Source organism: Hylobates moloch, unplaced genomic scaffold (genome assembly GCF_009828535.3).
Source record: "Hylobates moloch isolate HMO894 unplaced genomic scaffold, HMol_V3 SCAFFOLD_6, whole genome shotgun sequence".
Taxonomy (NCBI): domain Eukaryota; kingdom Metazoa; phylum Chordata; class Mammalia; order Primates; family Hylobatidae; genus Hylobates; species Hylobates moloch.
In genome coordinates this window covers 107,749,258-107,774,244 of record NW_026652281.1, presented here as the reverse complement: position 1 = coordinate 107,774,244, position 24,987 = coordinate 107,749,258, and the positions used below count along the sequence as shown (strand labels likewise).

The window sequence follows — 24,987 nt, the reverse complement described above, 5'->3', positions numbered from 1 at the left end:
ACCAAAAAAGAGCCTGCATAGTCAAGACAATCCTAAGCCAAAAGAACAAAGCTGGAGGCATCATGCTACCTGACTTCAAACTATATTACAAGGCTACAGTAACCAAAACAGCATGGTACTGGTACCAAAACAGATATATAGACCAATGGAACAGAACAGAGGCCTCAGAAATAACACCAGACATCTACAACCCTCTGATCTTTGACAAACCTGACAAAAGCAACCAATGGGGAAAGGATTCCCTATTTAATAAATGGTGCTGGGAAAACTGGCTAGCCATATGCAGAAAGCTGAAACTGGATCCCTTCCTTACACCTTATACAAAAATTAACTCAAGATGGATTAAAGACTTAAATGTAAGACCTAAAACCATATAAACCCTAGAAGAAAACCCAGGCAATACCATTCAGGACATAGGCACGGGCAAAGACTTCATGACTAAAACACCAAAAGCAATGGCAACTAAAGCCAAAATAGACAAATGGGATCTCATTAAACTAAAGAGCTTCTGCACAGCAAAAGAAACTATCAGCGGAGTGAACAGGCAACCTACAGATTGGGAGAAAATGTTTGCAAACTATCCATCTGACAAAGGGCTAATATCCAGAATCTACAAAGAACTTAAACAAATTTACAAGAAAAAAACAACCCCATCAAAAAACGGGCAAAGGATATGAACAGACACTTCTCAAAAGAAGACATTTATGCAGCCAAGAAAGATATGAAAAAAAGTTCATCATCACTGGTCATTAGAGAAGTGCAAATCAAAACCACAATGAGATACCATCTCATGCCAGTTAGAATGGTGATCATTAAAAAGTCAGGAAACAACAGATGCTGGAGAGGATGTAGAGAAATAGGAACACTTTTACACTGCTGGTGGGAGTGTAAATTAGTTCAACCATTGTGGAAGACAGTGTGGTGATTCCTCAAGGATCTGGAACTAGAAATGCCATTTGACCCAGCAATTCCATTACTGGGTATATACCCAAAGGATTATAAATCATTCTACGGTAAAGACACAGGCACACGTATGTTTACTGCCACACTGTTCACAATAGCAAAGTCTTGGAACCAACCCAAATGCCCATCAGCGTAGACCAGATAAAGAAAATGTGGCACATATACACCACGGAATACTATGCAGCCATAAGAGTTCATGTCCTTTGCAGGGACATAGATGAAACTGGAAACCATCATTCTTGGCAAAGTAACACAAGAAGAGAAAACCAAACACCGCATGTTCTCACTCATAAGTGGGAGTTGAACAATGAAAACACATGGATGCAGGGCAGGGAACATCACACACGGGGGCCTGTCGGGTAGTGGGAGGCTGGAGGAGGGATAGCATTAGGAGAAATACCTAATGTGAATGACAAGTTGATGGGTGCAGCAAACCAACATGGCACATGTTTACCTATGTAACAAACCTGCACGTTGTGCACATGTGCCCCAGAACTTAAAGTATAATAATAAAAAATAAAAAAAGTTAAAATCTTTTGTATGGTGAAAAATACCATTAATAAAGTAAAACGAAAAGTTACAGACTGGGAGAAAATATTTGCCACATATGTAATGAAGCATTATTGCCTGTAATATATTAAGAAGCTCCTATATACCAATACAAAAAAAGACTAAAAACCCAGTAAAAAAATGAGTTAACAAGTAATGCATAAAACAGAAATCCATATGACCAATATGCTTATGAATAGTGCTCAATCCTTCATAAGCGTGGTGGAGACTGTGCTGGGCCTTCCAGATCCCCTTTGGCAATGAAGGACTTAATTGCCCTTTTGAGGGATTGTGTAGGCTGAAGAAAACTGCTTTGCCCAAGGCCAAGCACCTCTCCCTATGGGGCCCACGTCTCATAACTGATGATGACATGGAGGCTTAAAGGCCAGCTCCCTTCCCTTCAATTTAGCAAGGCTCTGAAGGTTCATCCAGCTCTGTGGGGTTGGCTGAGGCCTTTGTTGAGACTACGTCGCAGCTCGACTTCTTCCTTCGCCCAACCTTGCTTTCCTCTCCTTCCTTTCACTGGTGTTAATACCAAGAGCTCTCCCTAAAAACGTCCTGCACGCTACTCTGTCTTAGAGTTGGCTTCCTGGGGAACCCAACCTGCAACGATTAGAACTAAGGAAATGAAAATTGTAACCAGTAAACGTTATCTCCCTACCCATCAGCATTTAGCACAGCTTTAAAAGAATGAAAATGTGCAGTGTGGATGGGTGTGGGGAAATACACTCTCTTAATTATTGCTGGTAAAAGTGTAAACTGGTAGAACCTTTTTGGTATATAATTTAGAAGTATCTTTAAAAAACAAAAATAAGCATATCCTTTGATCCAGCAATCACACTTCAAGAATTATCCAAAAGAAATAAGGAAGTTACAGCTCGTTTGTAAAAAAGAGGAAAAAACAGGTCAATAGGTAGTACATCCCTACTACAGAATACAAGGTAGTAAGTAAAATAAATTGTTAAGATGTGCATTTTAGGCTAGGCACGGTGGCTCACACCTGTAATCCTAGCACTTTGGGAGGCTGAGGTGGGTGGATCACATGAGGTCAGGAGTTCGAGACCAGCCTGACTAACATGGCGAAACCATGTCTCTACTACAAATACAAAAACTGACTGGGCATGGCGGCGCGTGACTGTAGTCCCAGATACTCTGGAGGCTGAGTCAGGAGAATCACTTGAACCTGGGAGATGGAGGCCTCAGTGAGCCGAGATTGCACCACTGTCTCAAAAAAAAAAAAAAAAAGTGCATTTTGAAAGTAAGTTTTAAAACCACATTGATAACCACTTAGGTAAAAATAACCACCTGCCCATTTATGTATGTAACTGTATATAGCACAAGCCCCGAGAGGATTCTCAACACATGATTCAAGTAATTACCTAAGAAGAGGAGGAGAATGATGGGGAAGAGGTTGAAGGCAGACTTTCATATTTAATCTCCGTACTTCTGTCTAGAGAGCCTATAATAATTGTATTACTTGTGTAATTAAAAGCAGCAGTTAAAAGAAAAAAGAAACAAATCAGGTGTTTTGACTTTTCTTTCCCATGTTTCATAGCTTTTTCCTCCTATTTGATCCTGAAGTTGTGGTTTGCATGAGTCCTGTGGCCTAGCAGAGCCCCCTGCCGGACCCCCATGAGAACTAACAAAAGATTGGACATTGTTAGGGAGAGCAGTTGGTATTAACACCTGTGAAAGGGAGAGGAAGGAAGCAGGGTTGGGCAGAGGGAGATGAGCTGTGATGCAATCTCAACAAAGGCTCAGCCAACCCCACAGGGAACTGCGGGGCTGGAGCTTATTTGGTAATTCTCTTTTGGCCTTATTTGAAGTGGTGGCTCTTTATATTAATTAAAGAGCCTCAAAATTGTGAAGAAGTGATCTTATAGGATATGTGAAAGCTGGAGGTTCAAAAGTTGAGGGCTACAAAATCAAGGGCAGGAAGTGACATCTGGGTAAAGGTTTCGGTTTCCAGTGGAGTAGGCTGGGACTGTCTGAGGGGACCACCTGGGAGCACGTCCACTTGCCTGGATTGAATGGCCTGGCTTAAGTCCTACCTGACCCATGATCCCGCCGAGCTCCCCCTGCAACATCTTCACTTGGCATTCTAGTAACTCGATGTTGCTCAGGGAAGACTGGTATTTATCCCTGTAGAGGTTTAAGCTCCTCTCTAGGAAGGCGATCTTGTCCCAGGCCAAGGCGAGTTGCTCCTGTGCCAAATGGAGCTTCTCCCCTGTGTTCTCGTTGTGATTTCCCATTTCCTCCTCATAGAGAATCACCTGTAGGTGTAGGAATAAATCCACATTGAGCCCATGGAAGCACGTAATGAGGAAAGGATGCGGTTGTAAGATTCCCTGCAGAGAAGTCTTGTATCTAAATCAGAAAACCAGATGAACAGAAGAGAGGCTGCACAGATCTAAAAGCTACAGTATGTAATATCAAGATGTTAATGATTGGAAATAAAAAAAGGTGGCCCTAGTTAAGCTCCTTCAAGGCAGGACCATATCCATTTCCCATTCTGCCCGGCATGTGGCAGGAACTCAATAAATACTTGCTAGTTGATTAATAGGAATGAATTTGTATAGCTCTGTTTTTCAAGGGCTTGAAATGCTGGTATTTTTTCCTTCCCAGGCATTCTCTAGAGGTTGAACTTAGAAAATGTAGGCTTCCTCCTGCACACAGGACTATGTCAGGAAAGTTCCCAAGAGATAGGTGGGGAACATGACCCAAAGTTCCTCTGGGATTTGCACAATCCTTGTTTAGATTTATTTTCTTCCTCATCAAGCAATTAGTCAACCAACTGACAGATATTTATTGAAAGCTCATGAGCATTGTGTTAAGTGCAGAGGGGATATATACATATTAGACATATGCTCACCCCTCAAAGAGTTTAAAACTTTCACAATCTTGGGGACGTAAGTTTTAAAATGAATAAACAGCTGTAGGTAGTTGAGTGTGCTAAATTGTATGGCTCTAATTTGATGTGTTGAAGGAGTTAACAGCAGAAGAGTCATCAAGGATGGCTTTATATTAGTTTAAATAATCTAATGTAGAATGCTGATAGAACATGTTCCATTAGTTTAAGCTCATTATACTTGCTGCCTGTCATTTGAGATTCTTCTTAGGAAAGGATAACTTTGTGTAAGGTGTCTACTATGTAAGGAGAAGAGGATAGGAATATTTTATATCCAAATATTTGTAACCGAAGCTGTCAGTGGCCAGCCCATATCCCCTGGGCACTTGCTATTTCTTTGCAAGTTAACCCCATTCCCACTGCAAGCATATTCAACTTTGCCTGAGGGCTTCTCTGATACCAGGAGCCCATTCAACCAGAGAGGCAAGACAGGGTAGGTTAGAAGTGCTGGGGAGTTAACGCCCTCAGGGGCAGCCCTCAACCAATGACTGGGGGTATGTTGGTGGGTTCACTCTGAGGCATGTTCTACACTATCTCCCAGAGTTCCCCAGAGGGACCAAGCAAGCAGTCTACTCAATACCAATGTCCTTTATGGGCTTCCGGTCCTTCTTTGACTCACTTGCTCATGTGCATGCAGGAATCACTTCCAGAATTAGTTACTTGAATTCATATCCTTGTTCTAGGGTCTGCTGTTGAGTGAACCCAACCTTAGACAGAAGTTTGATGAGGCTGTGCAACAAGACATTGGGGGAACTTGGCAGAATGTCTAAAATAATTTTCTCAATGCTTTCTCGGTTTGGGATCTTTGACAGTGAGTGTTATTTGCCGAGTCCTGTATGTATTCTCCCGCTCTTCCTTAATAATAGAACCTTGACTCTACTGGGGGCAGCAATGCACCTCCTAAAACACCACATTTCCTAGGCTTCCTAGAAACTAGCTGTTGCCACGTGACTGATTCTGGCCAGGGATATTTAAGTGAGGCTGTTGTAGCTTCTGGAAAGTGTCCTTAAAAGGAGGGGAGTATGCCTTTCCCTTCCACCCTTGTCACCTGGTCCTCTGCCCATTTATCTGGATTATTTGGAACAAGGATGTGGCCAGGTATGGTGACTCAAGCCTGTAATCCCAGCACTTCGGGAGGCCAAGATGGGCGGATCACCTGAGGTCAGGAGTTCAAGACCAGCCTGGCCAACATGGTGAAACCCCGTCTCTACTAAAAATACAAAAATTAGCCGGGTGTGGTGGTGCGTGCCTGTAATCCCAGCTACTCAGGACGCTGTGGCAGGAGAGTCACTTGAACTTGGGAGGCGGAGGTTGCAGTGAGCCAAGATCGGGCCAAAGCACCCCGGCCTGGGCGACAGAGTGAGACTTCGTCTCAACAAAAACAACGACAACAACAACAACAAAAAAGGATGTGATGGTTGAAGCTCCAGCAGGCACCTCAGGTGACTTAGAGAATGGAAGCCCTGAGCTGATGCTGGTGGAACCCAAGGATAGACCCTTAGACCTGATGACACACGCAGTTGCCATAACAGCAACAGACCACCTGTCTCTGACCTTTTAAAATATGACACGGAAATCAACTAGCTTATTTATTTTCTGTTATATGCTGCTAAATAGAATCCCAACTCATTCAGGGTCGCTTTATCCAGGCTGGACCCTTTTGTTTAAGTTGTAGTGAACCAGTAAGTTTTAAAACAGCCCTGTGCTATCTTTTTAAAACTATGTGTTTCTGCACAGGCTTAGTCACAGATTATATTTGTAGGATTAGAATAACCTTTCTCTGTTCCTCTCACTCTCAATTCTTTTCAGCAGATTTTCACTAGGTGACAATATTCCCTTTTTAAAAAGTCTACGGTCTTTTTTTTTTTTTTTTTTTGAGACGGAGTCTTGCTCTGTCGCCCAGGCTGGAGTGCAGTGGCGCAATCTCGGCTCACTGCAAGCTCCACCTCCTGGGTTCAGGCCATTCTCCTGCCTCAGCCTCTCCAAGTAGCTGAGACTACAGGCGCCCGCCACCACGCCCGGCTAATTTTTTGTATTTTTAGTAGAGACGGGGTTTCACCGTGGTCTCGATCTCCTGACCTCGTGATCTGCCCGCCTCGGCCTCCCAAAGTGCTGGGATTACAAGCGTGAGCCACCGCGCCCGGCAAGTCTACGGTCTTTAAGGTCCTTCCTAAAGTCCTTGACGTTAGTCCTTAAGCAACAGCAGCATCCAAAACGCTCTTTGAAATTTTTTTTTCTTCTCCGTCCTTCCAACAGAACCTAACTTCTTGAAATTTTATCTTTAAATCTAAAGAAAGAAAATGCCAGGGGAAACCCCAGGATGGAAGAGTGTGTCTGTCCCATCACTTAGAACCCACAGTTTACTGCAGCTAGTGCTATCACTGCTCAAGTGGTTTTAGTGCTGCAGCTTTGGATCCTTGTAATTTACTTGGGACTCTACAGGGGTGCTACTCTTTGGCTTAGAAAATACCACCCTGGAACATGAATGGGAATTAATGTCCTGAATATACTTAAGTGAAGTCTATATGGTCTAAAACTCCAGTCTGAAAAAATTACCTGGTACTCTCAATGATTGACTCCCACTCAATGTCTGGTTATCTTATCTAGTGTACAGGTGCCAGGAATTTATATATTATCAAGACTTTATTTTTCTAAAAATGGTGGATTTAATGGACCTTATACCTCTTTTATAACCCTCAGAGATCTACAGTCTTTTGCATTTAAATTGCAATGCTAATAGAATGGAGAAGATGGACTTATACACACACACACACACACACACACACACCTGCACACGCACTCCACATATTCCACATGCATGAATACTGACGCTCTCACGGAGTTGTGCCATTCAGTTTAGTTTCCTTCTGCTCAGCTTCAAAAAGATCAAGAATTAAAGTGGGAAGGTTTATAAAACCTGCTTGGGATGTTGCAAAGCTCTCCTAAGTCCAGCGTCTGCTTTCTAGTGGGCTTGGTCTGATTTCTGCAGGTACCTAAGAATGTGGGTTATTTCCATGGTTAATCTGTCTATACCTCATCTTCTTTCAGTTTGCAGTGATGGTGCAGAAGAACCAGGTCGGAAGTCTGCTTCTCTAGGATGGACTGATACTGGCAGAGAGAACAGTAAGAAGTCTGCAACTCCTCTGTGCGAAACTCCAGTTCTTGTTGAAGGGTCAGCAATTTTTTCTTCAGTTGCTGGAGTTGTCTCAGATGACACTGTTTACTGGACCCAAATTCCACCTCTGACTCCTCGAATGCTAATGCCTGTGCTTGCTTCTTGTTCTACCACAGAGACAGGATATACAGAAAAGGCTTTAGATCATCACTAACGATGTATTCATTCCAGGATTTTTTTTCATTTGTTCAATCATTCACATCCATCTATCCATCTTTTTATCTTTTCATCTACAGAGATCTTATTAAACATTTCACTCTATTCACAAGGAAATGTATCACTTAGTATTCCCACTCAGTAAGAAGAATCCAATAGAAGAAAGAAAATGGTTCTTATCCACAAAAATCTTATTATTTAGGTCACAAGAAAAAATATACACATAAAGGACCTAGGGAGATATGTGTAATAATATGCTGAGGTGTTGCCTTCCCATATAAAGATAACACTAGTGACTTGGAAGGAAATGGATTTCTGGCCATGGTTCTTGGACTAAATTTGGTATTAAAAACACCTGGGTAAAGGAGCACTGCCATGAGTCAAGGGTGAATTCTTGGGGATTTTGAAATGCTGAAAAATGAGAGCCAGAGATATTGTTCAGGTACATCTGGGCACTGACTCTGTCTCCTTCTCCTGAAGGAAGATGTGACCTTGCGGATGCTGACTCTGTGTGTGTGTGTGTGTGTATGTGTGTATGTGTGTGTGTGTGTGTGTATGTGTGTGTGTATGTGTGTATATGTGTGTGTGTGGTGGGATCTCTTCTTGCTAATCCACAATCTACCTGAAATGCTGCTAGTCTCATCCTACATTTTCATTCATTCATTCATTCATTCATTCATTCATTCATTCAACAGACACAGGCTAAGCACCTATGTTTTACCAGGTATTCTGCTGGTAGGACACATCCCTGAGTTGCTGATGCTTCTATATTTCCTATATTTTCCAGCATCCCTTATGACAATGACATGTGAGGGAAAGGTGGATAAAGAGGGTAGCCTGTGGGCAGTCCTTAGCATCCAACCCTGCTTATTTTCCTCCTACTCATTCTTTAAGATTCTGTTTAAATCCTGCTCTCCTTCCTGTTTTTTCCCTGCAAAGCTGTCTTTGCACCAGTACCACAGACTTTGCTAGCATGTCCTTAATGCGCTATTCTGTATTCTGTCTGTAATTATTTCTGTGCATTTTAACTTCTAATTAGATTATAAACTCCTGGAGGGCAGGGCCATGTTCGCTATTATGGGGCCTAGATTAGAGATTCATACGTATCTATGTATTGAATGAAAGAAATGAAAATAGAGTCCAAGCAATCTCATTGGCTCCTGAGGGGTTGAGCTTGTGGCCTTGGCCTCATTAACAGAGTACTTCTAATACAGTGGCTTTCAAATTTTTAAATTAACTTTTTGAAAACAGATTTATTGAGGTATACTTTGCATATCATGAAATGCAACCATTGTTAAGTGTGCAACTCAATGACTTGTAATAAACTTATAGAATTGTGTGACCATCATTACAATCCAGTTTTAGAACATTTCTCTCAACCCCCCACATTTCCTCATGCCCATTTTCAGTCACTCCTGCTCCTTCCTCCAGCTCCAGGCAACCACAAATCTGCTTTCTGCCTCTACGGATTTTCTGCCTTTTCTAGACGTTTCACATATGGAACTGTATAATATGTCATTTTCTGGCTTCTTTAATTTAGCATATGTATATTTTGAGACAGAGTCTCGCTCTGTCACCCAGGCTGGAGTGTAATGGTGTGATCTTGGCTCGCTGCAACCTCCACCTCCCCAGTTCAAGCAATTCTCATGCCTCAGCCTCCTGAGCAGCTGGGATTACAGGTGTGTGCCACCACACCCAGCTAATTTTTGTATTTTTAGTAGAGATGAGGTTTTGCCATGCTGGCCAAGTTGGTCTCGAACTCCTAAGCTCATGTGATCTGCCCGCCTTGACCTCCCAAAGTGCTGAGATTACAGGTGTGAGCCACTGTGCCTGGCTGCATAATGTTTTTGAGGTTCACCTAGGTTGCAGCAAGAATCAGTATTGGAGGCCGGCCGCAGTGGCTCACGCCTGTAATCCCAGCACTTTGGGAGGCTGAGGTGGGTGAATCATGAGGTCAGGAGATTGAGACCATCCTGGCTAACACAGTGAAACCCTGTCTCTACTAAAAATACAAAAAATTAACCAGGCGTGGTGGCAGGCACCTGTAGTCCCAGCTACTCAGGAGGCTGAGGCAGGAGAATGGCATGAACCCGGGAGGTAGAGCTTGCATTGAGCTAAGATCGCGCCACTGCACTCCAGCCTGGGTGACAGAGTGAGACTCTGTCTCAGAAAAAAAAAAAAAAAAAAAAAAAAATCAGTATTTGATTCCTTTTTATTGCTGGATAGTATTCCATTGTATAAATATACCGTATTTGGTTTACCTGTTCACCAGTTGATGGATATTTGGGTCGTTTCAGTTTTTGGCAATTACGAATACTGCTGCTATGAACATTAACCATATTAGCCTTTGTGTGGGTATGATATTTTCATTTAATTAATGTGCTCAGCAAATGATGTGGTACACCTACTATATCAAGCACTACACTAGGTAATGGGGATATAGCAGTACATAAAACAGACAAAATTGGCTGGGGGCGGTGGCTCACGCCTGTAATACCAGCACTTTGGGAGGCCAAGGCGGGCACATCACGAGGTCAGGAGATCGAGACCATCTTGGCTAACACGGTGAAACACCGTCTCTACTAAAAATACAAAAAAAAATTAGCCGGGCATGGTGGCGGGCGCCTGTAGTCCCAGCTACTTGGGAGGTTGAGGCAGAAGAATGGCGTGAACCTGGGAGGCAGAGCTTGCAGTGAGCTGAGATCGCACCACTGCACTCCAGCCTGGGTGACACAGCGAGACTCCGTCTCAAAAAAAAAAAAAAAAAAAACCAGACAAAATCCCGACTTTGTGGAGTTTGCATCCAATACGGGGAGAGAGAAAACTAAGCAAGTATATATGTAGTGTATTAGAAGGACAAAATGCAATAGGGCAGAGTGAAACGGGAGGAAGATGAGGAATGCCAGGATGGAAGAGGTTACATTTTTGAATTAAATGTTTGCATGGAGGACCAAATTGAGAAGCTGACATTTGAACCAAAACTTGAAGGAGGCAAAAGAAGGCATCTGGAATGCTCCAGGGAGAGATGGCCTTGGAGGTGGAAGCATGCCTGGTGGTATTTGAGGAGCCCCAGGGGTTGCAGCCACTTTTTTTTTCTGGCTGGAGCAGAGACAGTAAGGGGGAAAGTTGTGCCTGATGGAGTGAGATAGGAAAAGGAGGTGAGGTCTTTAGGATCGTATAGCCATTCTCGAGACTTTAACTTCTTTTGGGGAGATGAAAGGCCTTTGGAGGGTACTGAGCAGAGGAGCAACATGATTTCCCTGAGCTTTTATGAAGAACACACTGGCTGTTTATTGGAAATCAACTCTAGGCAGGCAAAGACAGAAAGACCAGATAGGAGGCTACTGCAATAATCCAGACAAAGGATGATGGCGTGGACCAAGATGGTAGCAATGGAGGGTGGGAGAAGTGGTTGGGTTCTAGATGTATCTTGAAATGACAGGACATAGGATTTGCTGCTGGGTTACAGGTTAGATGGTGGGACATGATGGTCATCCATAACAGATGATGCCAGGGTTTTGGTCTGAGTAACTGGGGGGATGGAATTTTAATGAGATTAATTCAGTAAGAGCTGGGACCTGAAAGACAAAAAAACTCTACTGAGAGTGGTGGTGGCAGCACAGAGAAGGTAAAGGAGGCTCAACCCAGTCCAGAACCAGAAAGATGATAGCTGATTGTGTCAGTGCAATCCAAATGACCCTTTCCAGGCTCTCTTGGAAGTGTCTCATCCTAAGTGCCTCAGAATTGAGAAGACAGACAGAGAAAATGGACCCACTATGGTCACCAGGCAAAAGAAATCCCAGGCAAAGACACGCCAGTATATGTGGCTGGAGGAAAGTTGATGAGACCTCTTTTCTAAGTTGTTCTAAGTTGAACAAAGCTAAATTTTGTATTTACTCTGTGTAGCTATAATTGCCAGTAATTATATTAAATATTGTTGTTAAGGGCTTTCATTCTTTTCAAGATAAAAACACTGCTATTCTCACAACTCATCTGTGAATGAGGTTTGGAGAGAAGAGAGTTGGGAGTAGCGTGTGTGGTGTGCTCATGTATGTGTGTGTACATGCACATACATGGATAGAGCGGCTTCTGAAGAGCCTGAGTCCTCCTGCTTACACAGTAAGTTAGGAGGGTGGGGAGCTACCTGGAAAAAAACATGATCACAAATAAGTACTTAAGGTGGACAGAATTAATGCAAAGGAGTGAACATCCTGTGGTAGGGTTAATTCAGAAGGGCTTATTTTAGTATAAATCAATAAAATTCTTATCAGGCCAGGCATGGTGGCTCATCCCTATAATCCCAGCACTTTGGGAGGCCAAAGTGGGTGAATGGCTTGAGATGAGGAGTTCAAGACCAGCCTGGGCAACATAGCGAGACCACTATCTCTATAAAAAATAAAAAAATTAGCCATGCATGTTGGCATGTGCCTGTAGTCCCAGCTACTTGGGAGGCTGAGGCGAGAGAATCACTTGAGCCCTGGAGTTTCAGGCTTCAGTGAGCTATGATCACACCACTGCACCTCAGCCTGGGCAACAGAGCAAGACACTGTCTCAAAAAATATCCTTATCAGATTTTGCCAAAATCCTTTTTCTTTTGGCTTCGTAAGCATCTGTCCACTGCTGAGTGTGTATGACCCTGCTGAAAACTAACCGTGGTCTCCTTCATTCTTTGCTTCTCTTTCCTTCCACGTCCCTATTTTTTCTTCACTGCCCAGAAGAATGAGAGAAATGCTCTTCTTTTAAAAGAAGTCAAACTCTCTCTCTCTTTAGGGCTTCCCCTCTAGTACCCGGTACCCCCATCTATACTTAGGTGTGCTCAGAATTGCTCTTTGGCCTTAAATCTTCCAATGGGAAATAAATGCCTTTTTCTAAATGATGTGTATAAAGCTTAGCAGCCTGGCAGGGATACTGGTGAAATGTCAATGCTTTATCTTCCCCAGAGGTCATCTTGGATCTTCTGGGTTTAATTTTGGTCTGAGGCAACATGATGGGCTAGCCAGATGATGAGATTTTATGCAACTCTTCCAGTACAGGATAAATATAGGACCCAACCTAATTTGCCTGGTTATAAAGATCCAAGGACTGCTTCTATCTGCAGAGAAACTAGAGTTCTTTGGATAGGAATTTTAAACATTTGCACACTATAGACATCAATGGGTTTAGAGGAATCAAATTTCAAAGACTTGGAGAAATGCCTAGACTTATTTGAGACCTATTAAATTTCTACTTATTTATCCTTATGCATTCAAAAGTTTATTCTTCTAAATTCTAAAGGAATAGAAAAAGACACACTATGGATGAAGCCTACATTTCACTTACAAATGTGCTGAAGAGCAGTATCACAAAGGCACCAACTTATTTCCTATTACTTCTTTGTCTTTTTTTTTTTTTTTAAAAAACTTTTTCCCTAATGAAGACACAGATATTTTATTAGAGTCTTCTATGACTTTTAAACTGAGATCTGACGAAAATAAGCACGTTGGAAATGATTTTACAGAGGTAAGACTAGTTCTTAAAATGACCATCTGGAGTGACATGTGATTCTGGAGGCCATCTGGTCTACCAGGTTTCTCAGCTGGATTTCTATCCAGGTCTCAGCTGCTTGAAAAGATGGGGACTGCTGGCTGTCCATAGGAACCTGTTCCCATATTTAGTCAACCTTTCAGCCCTACTTATGGTCAAAGAGATTATAGCTATTGCTCCTTCCTTGCCTATGTGGCCACTTGATCACAGAAGGAAATTAATTGGCCTGGCACGATTTGCCTTTTGAAAAGTCACGTTGGTTTCCACCCAATACTTTATGCTTTTCAAGTTGATGCTAATTGATTGATGTTAAGTTCTGTATTTTCCTTGTATTGAAGTTAAGCTGACAGGTCTATAATTACTGGGATTGTCCTTTTTCCCTTTTTAAAAAGATGAGCACTTCATTTACCCTTTTTCAGTCTACAGGGACTTTCTTTATCCTTTTGAGTTCTCAAAAATAATCACTAGCAGCTATGTAATAACACCTGCCAATTCCTTAAGTACTCTTCGAAGTATGTCATCAAGCCCTGCTGATTTGCCTAAAGCTGGCTTTTCAAAATAGTTTTTAACCATTTTATTCCCTGTTCTAGTTTGCGCTGACTAGGTTGGCATTGTTCTGATAACCGAATCCCTAATGATTTTTTTTTTCATTTAAGAACAAAAAGTCTCACTATCTTTTTTTATTGGAGATTTTTTTTCTTTATTGAGAAACTTAAGACTTGGATACATCAAACTGAATTAATTTTCTGGGGAGAGGACCAAAACCCACAATAGAAAAAGGAAGTTAACACTGTCCAGGCCATAGCAGAACCCAGAGAATACATTTGTATAGTTGAAAAATTCTAAGTGCTTCATATTTGACCTTTTGATACAGCATGATCTATTAAATTTGTGATATGTATTCTTGGTGTTGAGGTCCATAGAACAATCTAGGAAGTTTTCAAACTTTGAGCTGAATTGCATGAGGGGTTATTTGGCTTTTGAATCAGTTTCTCCTTGTTCACAAGGTAGCAGCAGCAACCATTAGCACAGATGAGGACTAACTCACTTTTTCCGTCATTGTCATGAACTTCTTTTCCTATCTTTGAGGTAAGTGAGATATTTCCTTTGAACTCTAGTTTAGCCTTATATCACTGGATGGGTTTATCTGTTACTTTTTTTTTTTTTTTTTAATTTGAGATGGCGTCTCACTCTGTTGCCGAGGCTGGAGTGAAGTGGCATGATCTCAGCTCACTGCAACCTCTGTCCCCTGGATTCAAGCAATTCTCTTGCCTCAGCCTCCCAAGTAGCTGGGATTATAGGCGCCTGCTACCAAGCCTGGCTAATTTTTGTATTTTTAGTAGAGATGGGGTTCATCATGTTGGCCAGGCTGGTGTCAAACTCCTGACCTCAGGTGATCCACCCGCCTCAGCCTCCCAAAGTGCTGGGATTACAGGCATGAGCCACCGCGCCCAGACTTATCTGTTATTTTTTATGTCTTCTACAAATTGCATTTCTTGTACTTCCTTGTACTAGTAGAGCATAGAACTGTATGTTTAAGTGACATGAATTAATTTTAGATGCATCTTTCTGATGCAGACATTCTTCTCACTAGTGACTTCTGCTTGCCTGAGATTCACTTTAAAAAAAGTATTTTAGAATAATTTTTGATTTACAGAAAAATTGCAAAAGTAGCCCAGAGAGTTCCCATATGTTCTTCATACAGCTTTCCCTAAGGTTAACTTCTTAAATAACTGGGTACATCTGTCTAAACTAAGAAATTAATGTTGGAAGATTACTATGAACTATACTATATTGGATTTCACCAGTTTTTCCACTAATGTGGTTTTTTCTGTTCCAATATCCAATCCAGGATTTCACATTGCATTTAGAAGATTCAGTGAAATATTGTTTTCATTCCCAATGATTCAAAACGATACTGTGTAATAATGCCCATCAAGATTCTACTAATCTTTACATCTTCAACAAATTACTTTTATCCGCAGGAATCAAACTTGCCTTATATAGTTTTATGCTAAAAATAGTGTCCTCTGTACACTTCAAAGATGAGTTTGGCACTCTGAACTCTACTGAATCTCAGGGCATGCACCCTATGCCACCATCAGGGAATGGAGCCTGGGAAAATTGCTCAAAAGGCCCTTTCTTTTCTGGTTTGATCATTTTATTATGATATCTCTGTTGTTCTTTTCTCCTTTCACTTTGAGATGCTCTTTTGATTCCTGGGCAGGGCCAGGACTACAGCGAGGCAAGTGAGGTGCAAATTTAAGGAGGCACTCAGTCTCAGGGTGGAGCACATGCAGGTTGGCACCTGAAGAGCTTGTGCCCATGAATTTTGCACCTTAGCCCCCTCATTTGCTTCACCCTATTTCCTGCTCTGTTCCTGGGATTGGGAGCATAACGTAGTTTTGATTTGCAAGGTCATGCCATTTTCTTTTCTATCACTTGCCCCTTCCCTGCCGCTCCTTTTGTTATACATAACATCTAATGTAACATTTTAATCTTCTTGCATAATTGTGGTTGTAAACTATGACCTCCTGCTTGTTTCCCCAGCTCCTTGTTAGAGAGTAGTCAGAATTTCAGAAAGTCTTGGTTTCCCTTTTGTTCCCATATTACACTTCCATGTGGAAGGCAGATCTTAAAGGGATTTTCCGAGCCGATGAGTGTAAGTCTACATCTAATTGTGTATTTGTATGCGTAGTCTGCTATTTAAATTCTGCACTAAGTGCTAGGGGAAAAAAGAGCCCGCTTTAAAGCTTGTTTCAAGCTGTTAGAACTTCTTCTGGGCAATTAGAATGATAAAATGCAATTTAATGCCTTTCTCCTTCCAAGTTGCCAAGTACCTTTATAAGCCACATGGCTTTTCCTGACTGGGGGAATAAGTAAACTCATGACAGCAATGGTGAAAATATCCTAAAATGTTAATATTTAGAAAGAAGTAAATTATGATAATCTTCTTCCTGAGATCCATTTAGGAAACCAGTGGATTTTTCTCTATTTGTGACTTCCTGAGGAAAGCAATGCTTACAAGAAATGAAGTAGAAATGCTTTGTTGGTAGTATTTTTAGGGCAGTGCAGAGGAACAATTTGTAGTTTCAACAGTGAGGCGGTAAGTCCTGGGAGAACTCTAATAGATGCAATGAAAAGAGGCCAGATCCTTGACCACAAACAGTGAAGAACACAGTGGCGGCTTCACAGCCTCCCAGAGGCTAAATTTGGGTGTCCAGCAACAGGTCTGTGCAGCTAGGACCTTCTTTATGTTTACCGAGAACTCAAGTCACTAAATGGAAATGAAGACCGCAAGTAAAGAATTCTTGGAAACCCAAAGTGTTAGGGAGCTGTGGGAAAATATCTCCCAGCTGGCTCCCCAGCTTATGTGGATAAATTTAGAGACTGACTTAAAGACCTTAGATTTAGAGCTTCCAAAGAAAGCAAACCTCAGGCTAAAATGAAATTACCTCAGCTGATGAACAGCCTAGACTCTACATAAGTATTAGTTGAAAATCAGTCTCAAGAAAGATGCTCATGCCAGGAGGTCTGCATGTTCACACATGTGTAGGATCAGTGCTACTGAGTGTCTTGACTTGGGCACCCCTGAAAGCAGGCTCTGTGACAAGGAACTGATGGTCAAGTAGTAGTTGATGTGGGAGGTGGTCTTAGGAAACTCTGGTTGGGGAGTGGGAGACTGAAACAAGGAAGGGAAGGAAGCAGATAAAAAGTGTGTCCACTCATTGGTTGACGGGCATTTGACTGGTTCCATATTTTCGCATGTGGTATATATATACAATGGAATACTACTCAGCCATAAAAAGGAATGAATTAACGGCATTCACAGCAACCTGGATGGAATTGGAGACTATTATTCTAAGTGAAGTAACTCAGGAATGGGAAACCAAACATCATATATTCTTACTTATAAGTGAGAGCTAAGCTATGAGGATGCAAAGGCATAAGAGTGAAACAATGAACTTTGCGGACTCTGGGGAAAGGGTGGGGGGGTGAGGGATAAAAGACTACAAATTGGGTTCAGTGTATACTGCTTGGGTGATGGGTGCACCAAAATCTCACAAATCACCACTAAAGAACTTACTCATGTAACAACAACAACAACAACAACAACAACAACAACAAAAACAACATTGGGTTAAAAAAAAAAAGGTGTGTCATCAAGTCAGGTACCACTGTGAGCAACTGGGCTCAGGTCCATTGAGGAAGTCTGTGAGACAGCATGCCTCGGGTTACCTCTGATTAGGGAGAAAGGAAGGTGGGAGATGTAATCTACCATCTCCCCATCTGACATTGCTTGAGGGTTGCTTCTAGGGGCATTAACTCTTGAGAACCTGAGCTTGTCCTATGATCAGGTTCCTGCATCCAGAAGAAAAGGTTGCAGGCAGTGAGACACAAGTGCAGCAATAAAGATCCCTTGCTACCCCAATGGACACTGATACCTTAGAGCAGGTGTGATGGTTTTTATTTTCATGGTTGACTTAGAAGTTTGTCTGAGATCCACAGCAGATGCTGCTCCCCTTGTATCACTATGATCTGATATTTTCAGGGCAATGAGCTGTAAATACAGGTGTGAAAGGCCAGATAAGGAAAACATTGTGCCTAGGATGTACATGACCTTGGAGATAGATGGAAAAGTCCTGAAAGCAGGACTGGTATTTTCCATGTGTATGCGTGTTGCGGTGTGCGTGTTTAATTCTCTTAATTCTCTCTCATTGCTTGCTTAATAAGTACTCTTGAATGAACAGTGGAAGAACTTTCTATTATTCCCGCCCAAGGGAGCAGAGGCAGAAGTCAAGGGAGCAGGGGTGAGCGGCTGCTGCCAAGTCCCTTACGTGGCTGCTGTTCATTGCCTCCTCCACGCAGAGCTGATTGTCCTGCAAGGTCTTCCTCTGTCTCTTGCAGACATCGTGCAGATTCTTGATGTCAAGCAGGCTTAACAGCTTGCTGTTCAGGCTGCTCACTTCTCTGTCTCTCTCCCCCGCCTAGGCAGCCAGAAAAACAAAAGCATCAATTATAAGCTATCAAGAAAGTGCTGCTTTCATTCACTTAACAGGTTGACAGAGACTTGAAATTTGCTGGAAATTTGTCCATCAGCCGTTAGCTGTTATTACTCATCCTGTGTAACATTTACACAGTTTCCAGTTGCCAGGTGTCTGAGCGCTCTGCATTATTCAGATAATTACTGATTTATATTAATTAATCTTCACCACACTGTTGGGGGTGCACAACAGACAATTCCCCTGTTTTTCAAGAGGAAGCCAGTGCCTAGAATAATTCTAGGCACCTAGTGGACTGTCTATAAATATTAATGGCTCTGCCACTGATGAACATATTGAGATGTCAAATGAACTTGTCAAGACAAGTATAGTGAATCCATGATGGGCTTGATATGGGATTCTGAAGTCTCTTACCTTTCTCTTCTACCCACTAGACCAAAAGATCTCCCTCACCTATAAACCCAGAGCTTTTCTTTTCTTTTCTTTCTTTTGAGATGGAGTCTCGCTCTATTGCCCAGGCTGGAGGGCAGCGGTGCAATCTAGGCTCACTGCAAGCTCCGCTTCCTGGGTTTACTTAAACCATTCTCCTGCCTCAGCCTCCCGAGTAGTTGGGACTACAGGCACCTGCCACTACGCCCGGCTAAATTTTGTATTTTTAGTAGAGACAGGGCTTCACCGTGTTAGCCAGGATGGTGTCGATCTCCTGACCTCGTGATCTGCCCACCTTGGCCTCCCAAAGTGCTGGGATTACAGGCATGAGCCATCGTGCCTGGCCAACCCAGTGCTTTTCTTTAGAGGCATTCACAATGGGAACAAAAGTGAAATCCCTGGGCTGGTGGTGTAAGATTTCTGTCTTTGATTATGAGTGAAAAGAATTAGCTAATTGTTGCTAGATGGGGGTGGAAAGTAGTGATTGAGATATAAATAGAATGTGTGGGGCATAGTAACTTGGGTGGGGGTGCAGGTGCAGAGCTATTGTAGGAGGGTGGGGCTTTATCACACCAGGATGCCACCTCCACTCCCAGAGTTGTGGGTGGCAATGGTGTGAAAAGGAAGATGGAAGAAGTCCTGTGTGAACCTGTGTAGTGCTTCAGTTCTGTCACTGCGCCGGCTTTCTACAACAGTTGTGAGCACAGATGTTACTGTTGCTGAGTTTTAAATCTAGGAACTGAGGCTGGCTCCTTCATGGTAAATACATAGTTTGGCTCTGTGTCCCCAACCAAACCTCATCTCAAATTGTAATCCCCACGTGTTGAGGGAGGGACCTGGTGGGAGGTGATTGGGTCATGGGGGTGGTTTCTCCCATGCTGTTCTTGTAATAGTGAGTGAGTTCTTACGAGATCTGATAGTTTAAAAGTGTGGCACTTCCCCTCTCTCTCTCCCTCCTGCTGCCATGTAAGATGTGCCTTGCTTCCCCTTTGCCTTCGGCTATGATTGTAAGTTTCCTGAGGCCTCCCCAGCTATGTGGAACTGTGAGTCAGTTAAACCGCTTTTCCTGATAAATTACTCAGTCTCCAGTAGCTCTTTATAGCAGTGTGAAAATGGGCTAATACAGTACCTATCTCTTAGGTTAGATTACTGAGAGGGTTCTTAAGTGAGGATTCATGGCATCTATTAAAGAAACACTCCCAAGAAAAACCAGCATGGAAGAGGGGGAAGCAGGACAGGGAAGGGGTAAAAACCAAGTATAGGTACATTTTCAGAGAGTCCTGTGGTCAGTAATTTTAGCCTGCTCATACAGGAAACTCTGAAATATGAGCTACATCTTAGATTCTGTCTTGATTGGTGTCAATGAAAGCTGGGCTGTCAAACTCAGCATCAGCCAGCCAATGGCCAATGGCCACCCCATGGGTTATAAGCTCCTAAGAACTTCCAGCTCTCTGCCCCTGTAGGCAAAGTGACTTCAATAATCTAAAGGCAATTCTTCTAAGAGAGTTACAGCTGCAAAAGTGCATAGTAGGCAGGGGATAGGTGCATGGAAATAGTGAAGGGATCTAAGCCACGGTGCCCAAGGTCTCACATCTGGTTAGCAGTAGGGCCAGGAGAGCACATTCTTCCTGACCCTGTAGCCAGTGCTCTGCCATCATATCCGACTGACTGGCCTGTCTTTTGAAATATATGAGCTGCATAACACACATTCCCAGAGGAACTGGAGACCTGATATGGACATCGTAAATCAAATCTTACTGGACAGGTCAGTTTAAAGGACCCCTGCACAAGGCCGAGGGGGGCCAGAGGACAACGGCGAGAATTGGACATTGCAATGTCAGAGTATTCGGAATTCAGAAGGTTTCCCAGAACTGTTGCTGTCTCCGCTGATTTATTTCTTCATTTCCATTTAGTACCTGGACTTTTTTTTTTAACCACTTTACAGTTTAATTAGGTTAATGGCATGGCTCTGTCATTAAAAGGATTTCATTATCTCAAAACTCTCCCTCCTCCTCTCTTGCTCCTATCCTTCGTTCCTCACTTCCAGAAAAATAACAGTGGATGTCAACTGCCCCAAGCGTGTAATTACCATTAAGACAATTACCGGGGACTCTCTTAAGAGAATATGTGTAGAGTGGCCTTAAAAAATGGTGTACAGACACTGTTTTCTAACTTGGAAACAAAATCCATAACTCGATAAAGAGTGGTAGTTTGATTCTGGTGCTTTGGATCCCTTTCCTGTGGTTACCACACTGGGAATAGGGTATGGAGCCTCTCCAGGAAGTGGGACCCTAAGGAGCCTCTCCACTCTGACCACAGGACTGTCTTTCTTTGGCATCTATGAGCAGGTTAGGTGGCAACAAGATGCCTCCTCCACAGGAGAGCCAAATACCCTATACTCTTGCCTTGGTGCTGAATATATGCTTCTTAAGGCAGGGACCCTGACACCAGATTGTTCCCCGTGGAGACTAGCACACTGAAGGCTCACTAACAAAATACCAATGATACACACTTGAGTCTCTCTAAATTAAAAGTTAAGTGCTGTCTCTTAGGCCAATAAAAATATCCTTTCTCCCTCCAGTTTTGGATGTCCTCTGAGTAGAAGACCTGACAGCCCAATTCTTTTGCACCACCAGAAGTTCAGAATTGTATCTTCAATATAGATGATCTTATCTAATTTGTACATTTAGCATTGGCTCAGAGTCTCTGAGAAAATGTCTTCATTCATGAAACAAGGTTTGGAATAAATCATCTTTCTTTGAATATTCCTTAAACCAGTTAAATAACAAATATGTTTTGATGGATGTCAAGTGAAATTTACTTTTGAAACAAAACTTAACCATTCACTCCTGAAGACCAAATTATAAAGAGGTTTTGATGCATCAGAAAAGGAGTAAAAATGCTAGGAGAGTGATCAGGTGATTTCCAGAATGATGTTCGATTTTTAATTATAGGAAGTTATTAGAAAAGGCTGTGCTCACCTCAGAACCCCAGAAAAGCCAATGTTTCTGGGGTCTCAGTGAACCTAATTTCTTGCTAGTATCTCACAGATATTAGCTGTAAACTATAATCCTATCTACTTTATGAAGGCTAAATTCCAGGCAGATGCCTTTTGAGTGTCAACATGCAATAGGGATAGATTTAATCTGACATTTCATCAATCATGGCTCTGTAACCATTACTGGGGCATGAGATGAACTGAGAGTCATAATGTTGACCCTCAGGCACCATCTGATCTTGTCCTGGATCTGAAGTCATTAACAATGGCTGAAATCACAAATCTCCACTGCTAGGTGAGTTTTCGTTTACCTGAGTCATGTACTTAGATACCCGGTTTCTCTTATATAAGGTTGGAACATGGTCACTCCGCTTTGAAACATATGACAGCAGCAGCAGCTATCAACCCACAGGCAAAATGATGAGTGCTGATACTGCAGTTGCTACCATATTCATGATAACTATTGGAAAATAGGTTATTTACTGAAGCAAATTTTCTGTATTGATTAAATGGGTCTTTTGTCAAAAAGCATGGTATCTCAAACATGTATTTCAAAATAGGAGAAGACATTTTGTTCTAGGTTTCCAAGTATTAACAGTCTCAAGCTTCTTCTTGGGGGAAGCTAATGTTAAATTGAAGCTCGTGATTCAGTAGCATTTTCAGAGCCCAAGAGCATTGCAAAGACTCAAAATGGCAGCATTCCCAGGGATTTGGCATTCCAACATGAAAATCCGAGTAATTTTGGATTCAACCAGTAACACCATAAAGGTCATCATCTTTGGGATATTATCTTATTTGTCTGAGGATGAGGATAAATCTTCAATAATCAATGGGAAACCACTTTTAACCACCACTTATATCACAACCATTCAATTTATGGTGAGAGTTATGCCTTAAGAATCATGAAACCTTAAAAACTAACGTTGATTCAGGAATTTTTACATTTCACTTGTGTAATAGTAGAGTTTACAGTTGTCTACAGTAATTTTAAACACTATTATTGATATTACTGACTTGATTCCCAAGTTGACTTTCCCATTTATAGAAATATTACAGTTTTTGCATTACTTATGAATGAAATTAATGGGTACTTATACAAGGTTTTGCCTGCGAACAAAAATTTAGAACCAATTATGTGCATATACTGAAGAGTGACTATATTTTATGGTGTTCTAAATTCTTTAAAAATTGGTGTATACTTATGTAACAAACCTGCACATTCTGCACAAGTATCCCAGAACTTAAAGTATAATAAAAAAGATTTTAAAAATAAAGAAAACATTATGAAATGTAAGAAGGCTAAACACACACACACACACACGCACACTTAGATTAACAAATTAAAAAAGATATCTGAGAGATCCCCTTATCAGCTGTGTATTCAAGCACAAGTTATTTAACTTCTGTGCCTACATTTCCTCATGTATAATATAGAGATAATTATGGTTTTCTTAAGGTTGTTGCGAGGATTAAATGCATTGGTAAATACAGTGTACTTAGAACACTGTCTGACACATATCGTGGAAGGCTAGATTAGTGTTTGCCATAAAAACAAAATTGGCACACCCTGTAAGTATACAGTCTAGGATACGTACATATGACATATGGTAGAGATCAGCCACCTATGGAACGTGGGCTGATTTTTATTGGCACCTGGGCAATTTTCACAGACTTTTCACTATCATATCATTTGAGAAATTATTCTACTAAGAAGGTAAGCTCCATGAGAGTAGAGATCTTTGTCTATTTTGTTCACTGCTTTATTCCCAGCTCCTAGAACAATGAATGCCTGGCACATTGAAGGTGCTCCAAAGATATAAATTAAATGAAGGAAGAGCCTTCTAGAAAATCCATACCAGATCCTTGTTCCCCACAGAACTGGTATCAAGTTCTGTATGGCTCCAGTAATGCAGCAGGAAAGGAGTGGACTGCCTGTTTCAGAATATGCTCACCTCTTGGTAAGAGGTCTGTTAAAAAGCATATGGTACGTGGGACAATCCTTTACTCATCAAAACAGTCCCCTTAAATCCTTTCTGGAACAAGGTAGGGCATACATAAACATAGTTTGCTGCTGTTGTTGTTTTTGAGACAGGGTCTTTGTCGCCCTGGCTGGAATGCACTGGTGTGATCATGGCTCACTGAAGCTTCAACCTGCCAGGCTCAGGTGATCCACTTGCCTCAGCCTCCTGAGTGGCTGGGACCAAAAGAGCATGCCACCACACCTGGCTAATTTTTTTTAATTTTTGTAGAGACAGGGGTCTTACCATGTTGCCCAGGCTGGTCTTAAACTCTTGGGCTCAAGCGATCCTCCTGCCTTGGCCTCCCAAAGTGCTGGGATTACAGGTTTGAGTCACTGCGCCTGGCCCCATAAACACAGTTTGACCAAAATATTAAACTAATCAGACACTCCATTTTCATATCATTCCAGATAAAGACAGAATGTTAGCAACAATAGTTAATATCGATTAAGTGCTTTCTACATGCACTACCTTTGCTAATCCTCATACCAAGTCTTTGGAATCGGTGATCATCATTCATATTTTCTAGATACGGCAAAGGAAACTTGGAGTAGGTGATCATAATTCATATTTTCTAGATAAGGCAAAGGAAACTTAGAGTAGGCAACAAACTCAGTATCATACTGCTGGTAGATATGGACCCAGACCCACCCAGCTGGAGTCTGGGCTCTTAAACACGATGCTCTGCTGCCCACCTCTGTCCATGATATTTTGTGATGTTTATTACTGGAATTTTGAATCATAAAACATGAAAAAAGTCCCTTGTAATGAATATTCAACTCCACGCATGTAGAGGAGTTAGGAGCCTTACCTCATCTTTCATTTCCTTGGCAGCTCTCAATTCTCCTTTAACCTTTAGTATTTTCTGCGCCTTGTTATAAACCTGAAAAATCCAAGTATTTAAGATGGAAAAAGTATAAATGAGCCTCTGCCCTTTAAAGATTTTCCCAGCTGGATCTATGCCCTCAGCAAGAGGTTTGGAAAATTTTCCTGAACTGTTAGCAATACCCACTTGCTTACCCATCTGTTTGTGTTTTCAAAAGGGTGTTAAAACCTCCAGATGGCAGGACCATGGTTTTACATCTTTTCCAGAAAACCACTACTTGGTGAACCAAACAGTTCCTGAATTTACCCTTCTTGGAAAGCAAAAAGTCTGAATCGAGTTTACTTTTTAGATTTCTATGTACTCTATGGCTCAGATATAGCTAATATTATGTACTTATTATGAACCAGACATGATGTGCATGACCTAATTTCATTCTTAC

At 41.9% G+C, this 24,987-nt stretch overlaps 1 protein-coding gene across 7 annotated transcripts in view; it reads right to left on the bottom strand.

Annotated features, from left to right (window-relative positions):
* The window catches only part of PMFBP1 (polyamine modulated factor 1 binding protein 1), an 86,390-nt gene that overhangs the window by 32,607 nt on the left and 28,796 nt on the right, over positions 1 to 24,987 (bottom strand). For all 7 annotated transcript variants that reach the window (XR_009214241.1, XR_009214242.1, XM_058441163.1 and 4 more), the window contains 4 exons: positions 24,534 to 24,605; positions 18,113 to 18,262; positions 7,454 to 7,702; positions 3,564 to 3,785 (listed from right to left, as the gene is read on the bottom strand). Coding sequence is in view for 5 of the 7 variants with exons in the window: in XM_058441163.1 (XP_058297146.1) it covers positions 3,564 to 3,785; positions 7,454 to 7,702; positions 18,113 to 18,262; positions 24,534 to 24,545 (633 nt within the window). In the remaining 2 variants the exon portion in view is untranslated. The remainder of the gene's footprint in view (positions 1 to 3,563; positions 3,786 to 7,453; positions 7,703 to 18,112; positions 18,263 to 24,533; positions 24,606 to 24,987) is intronic.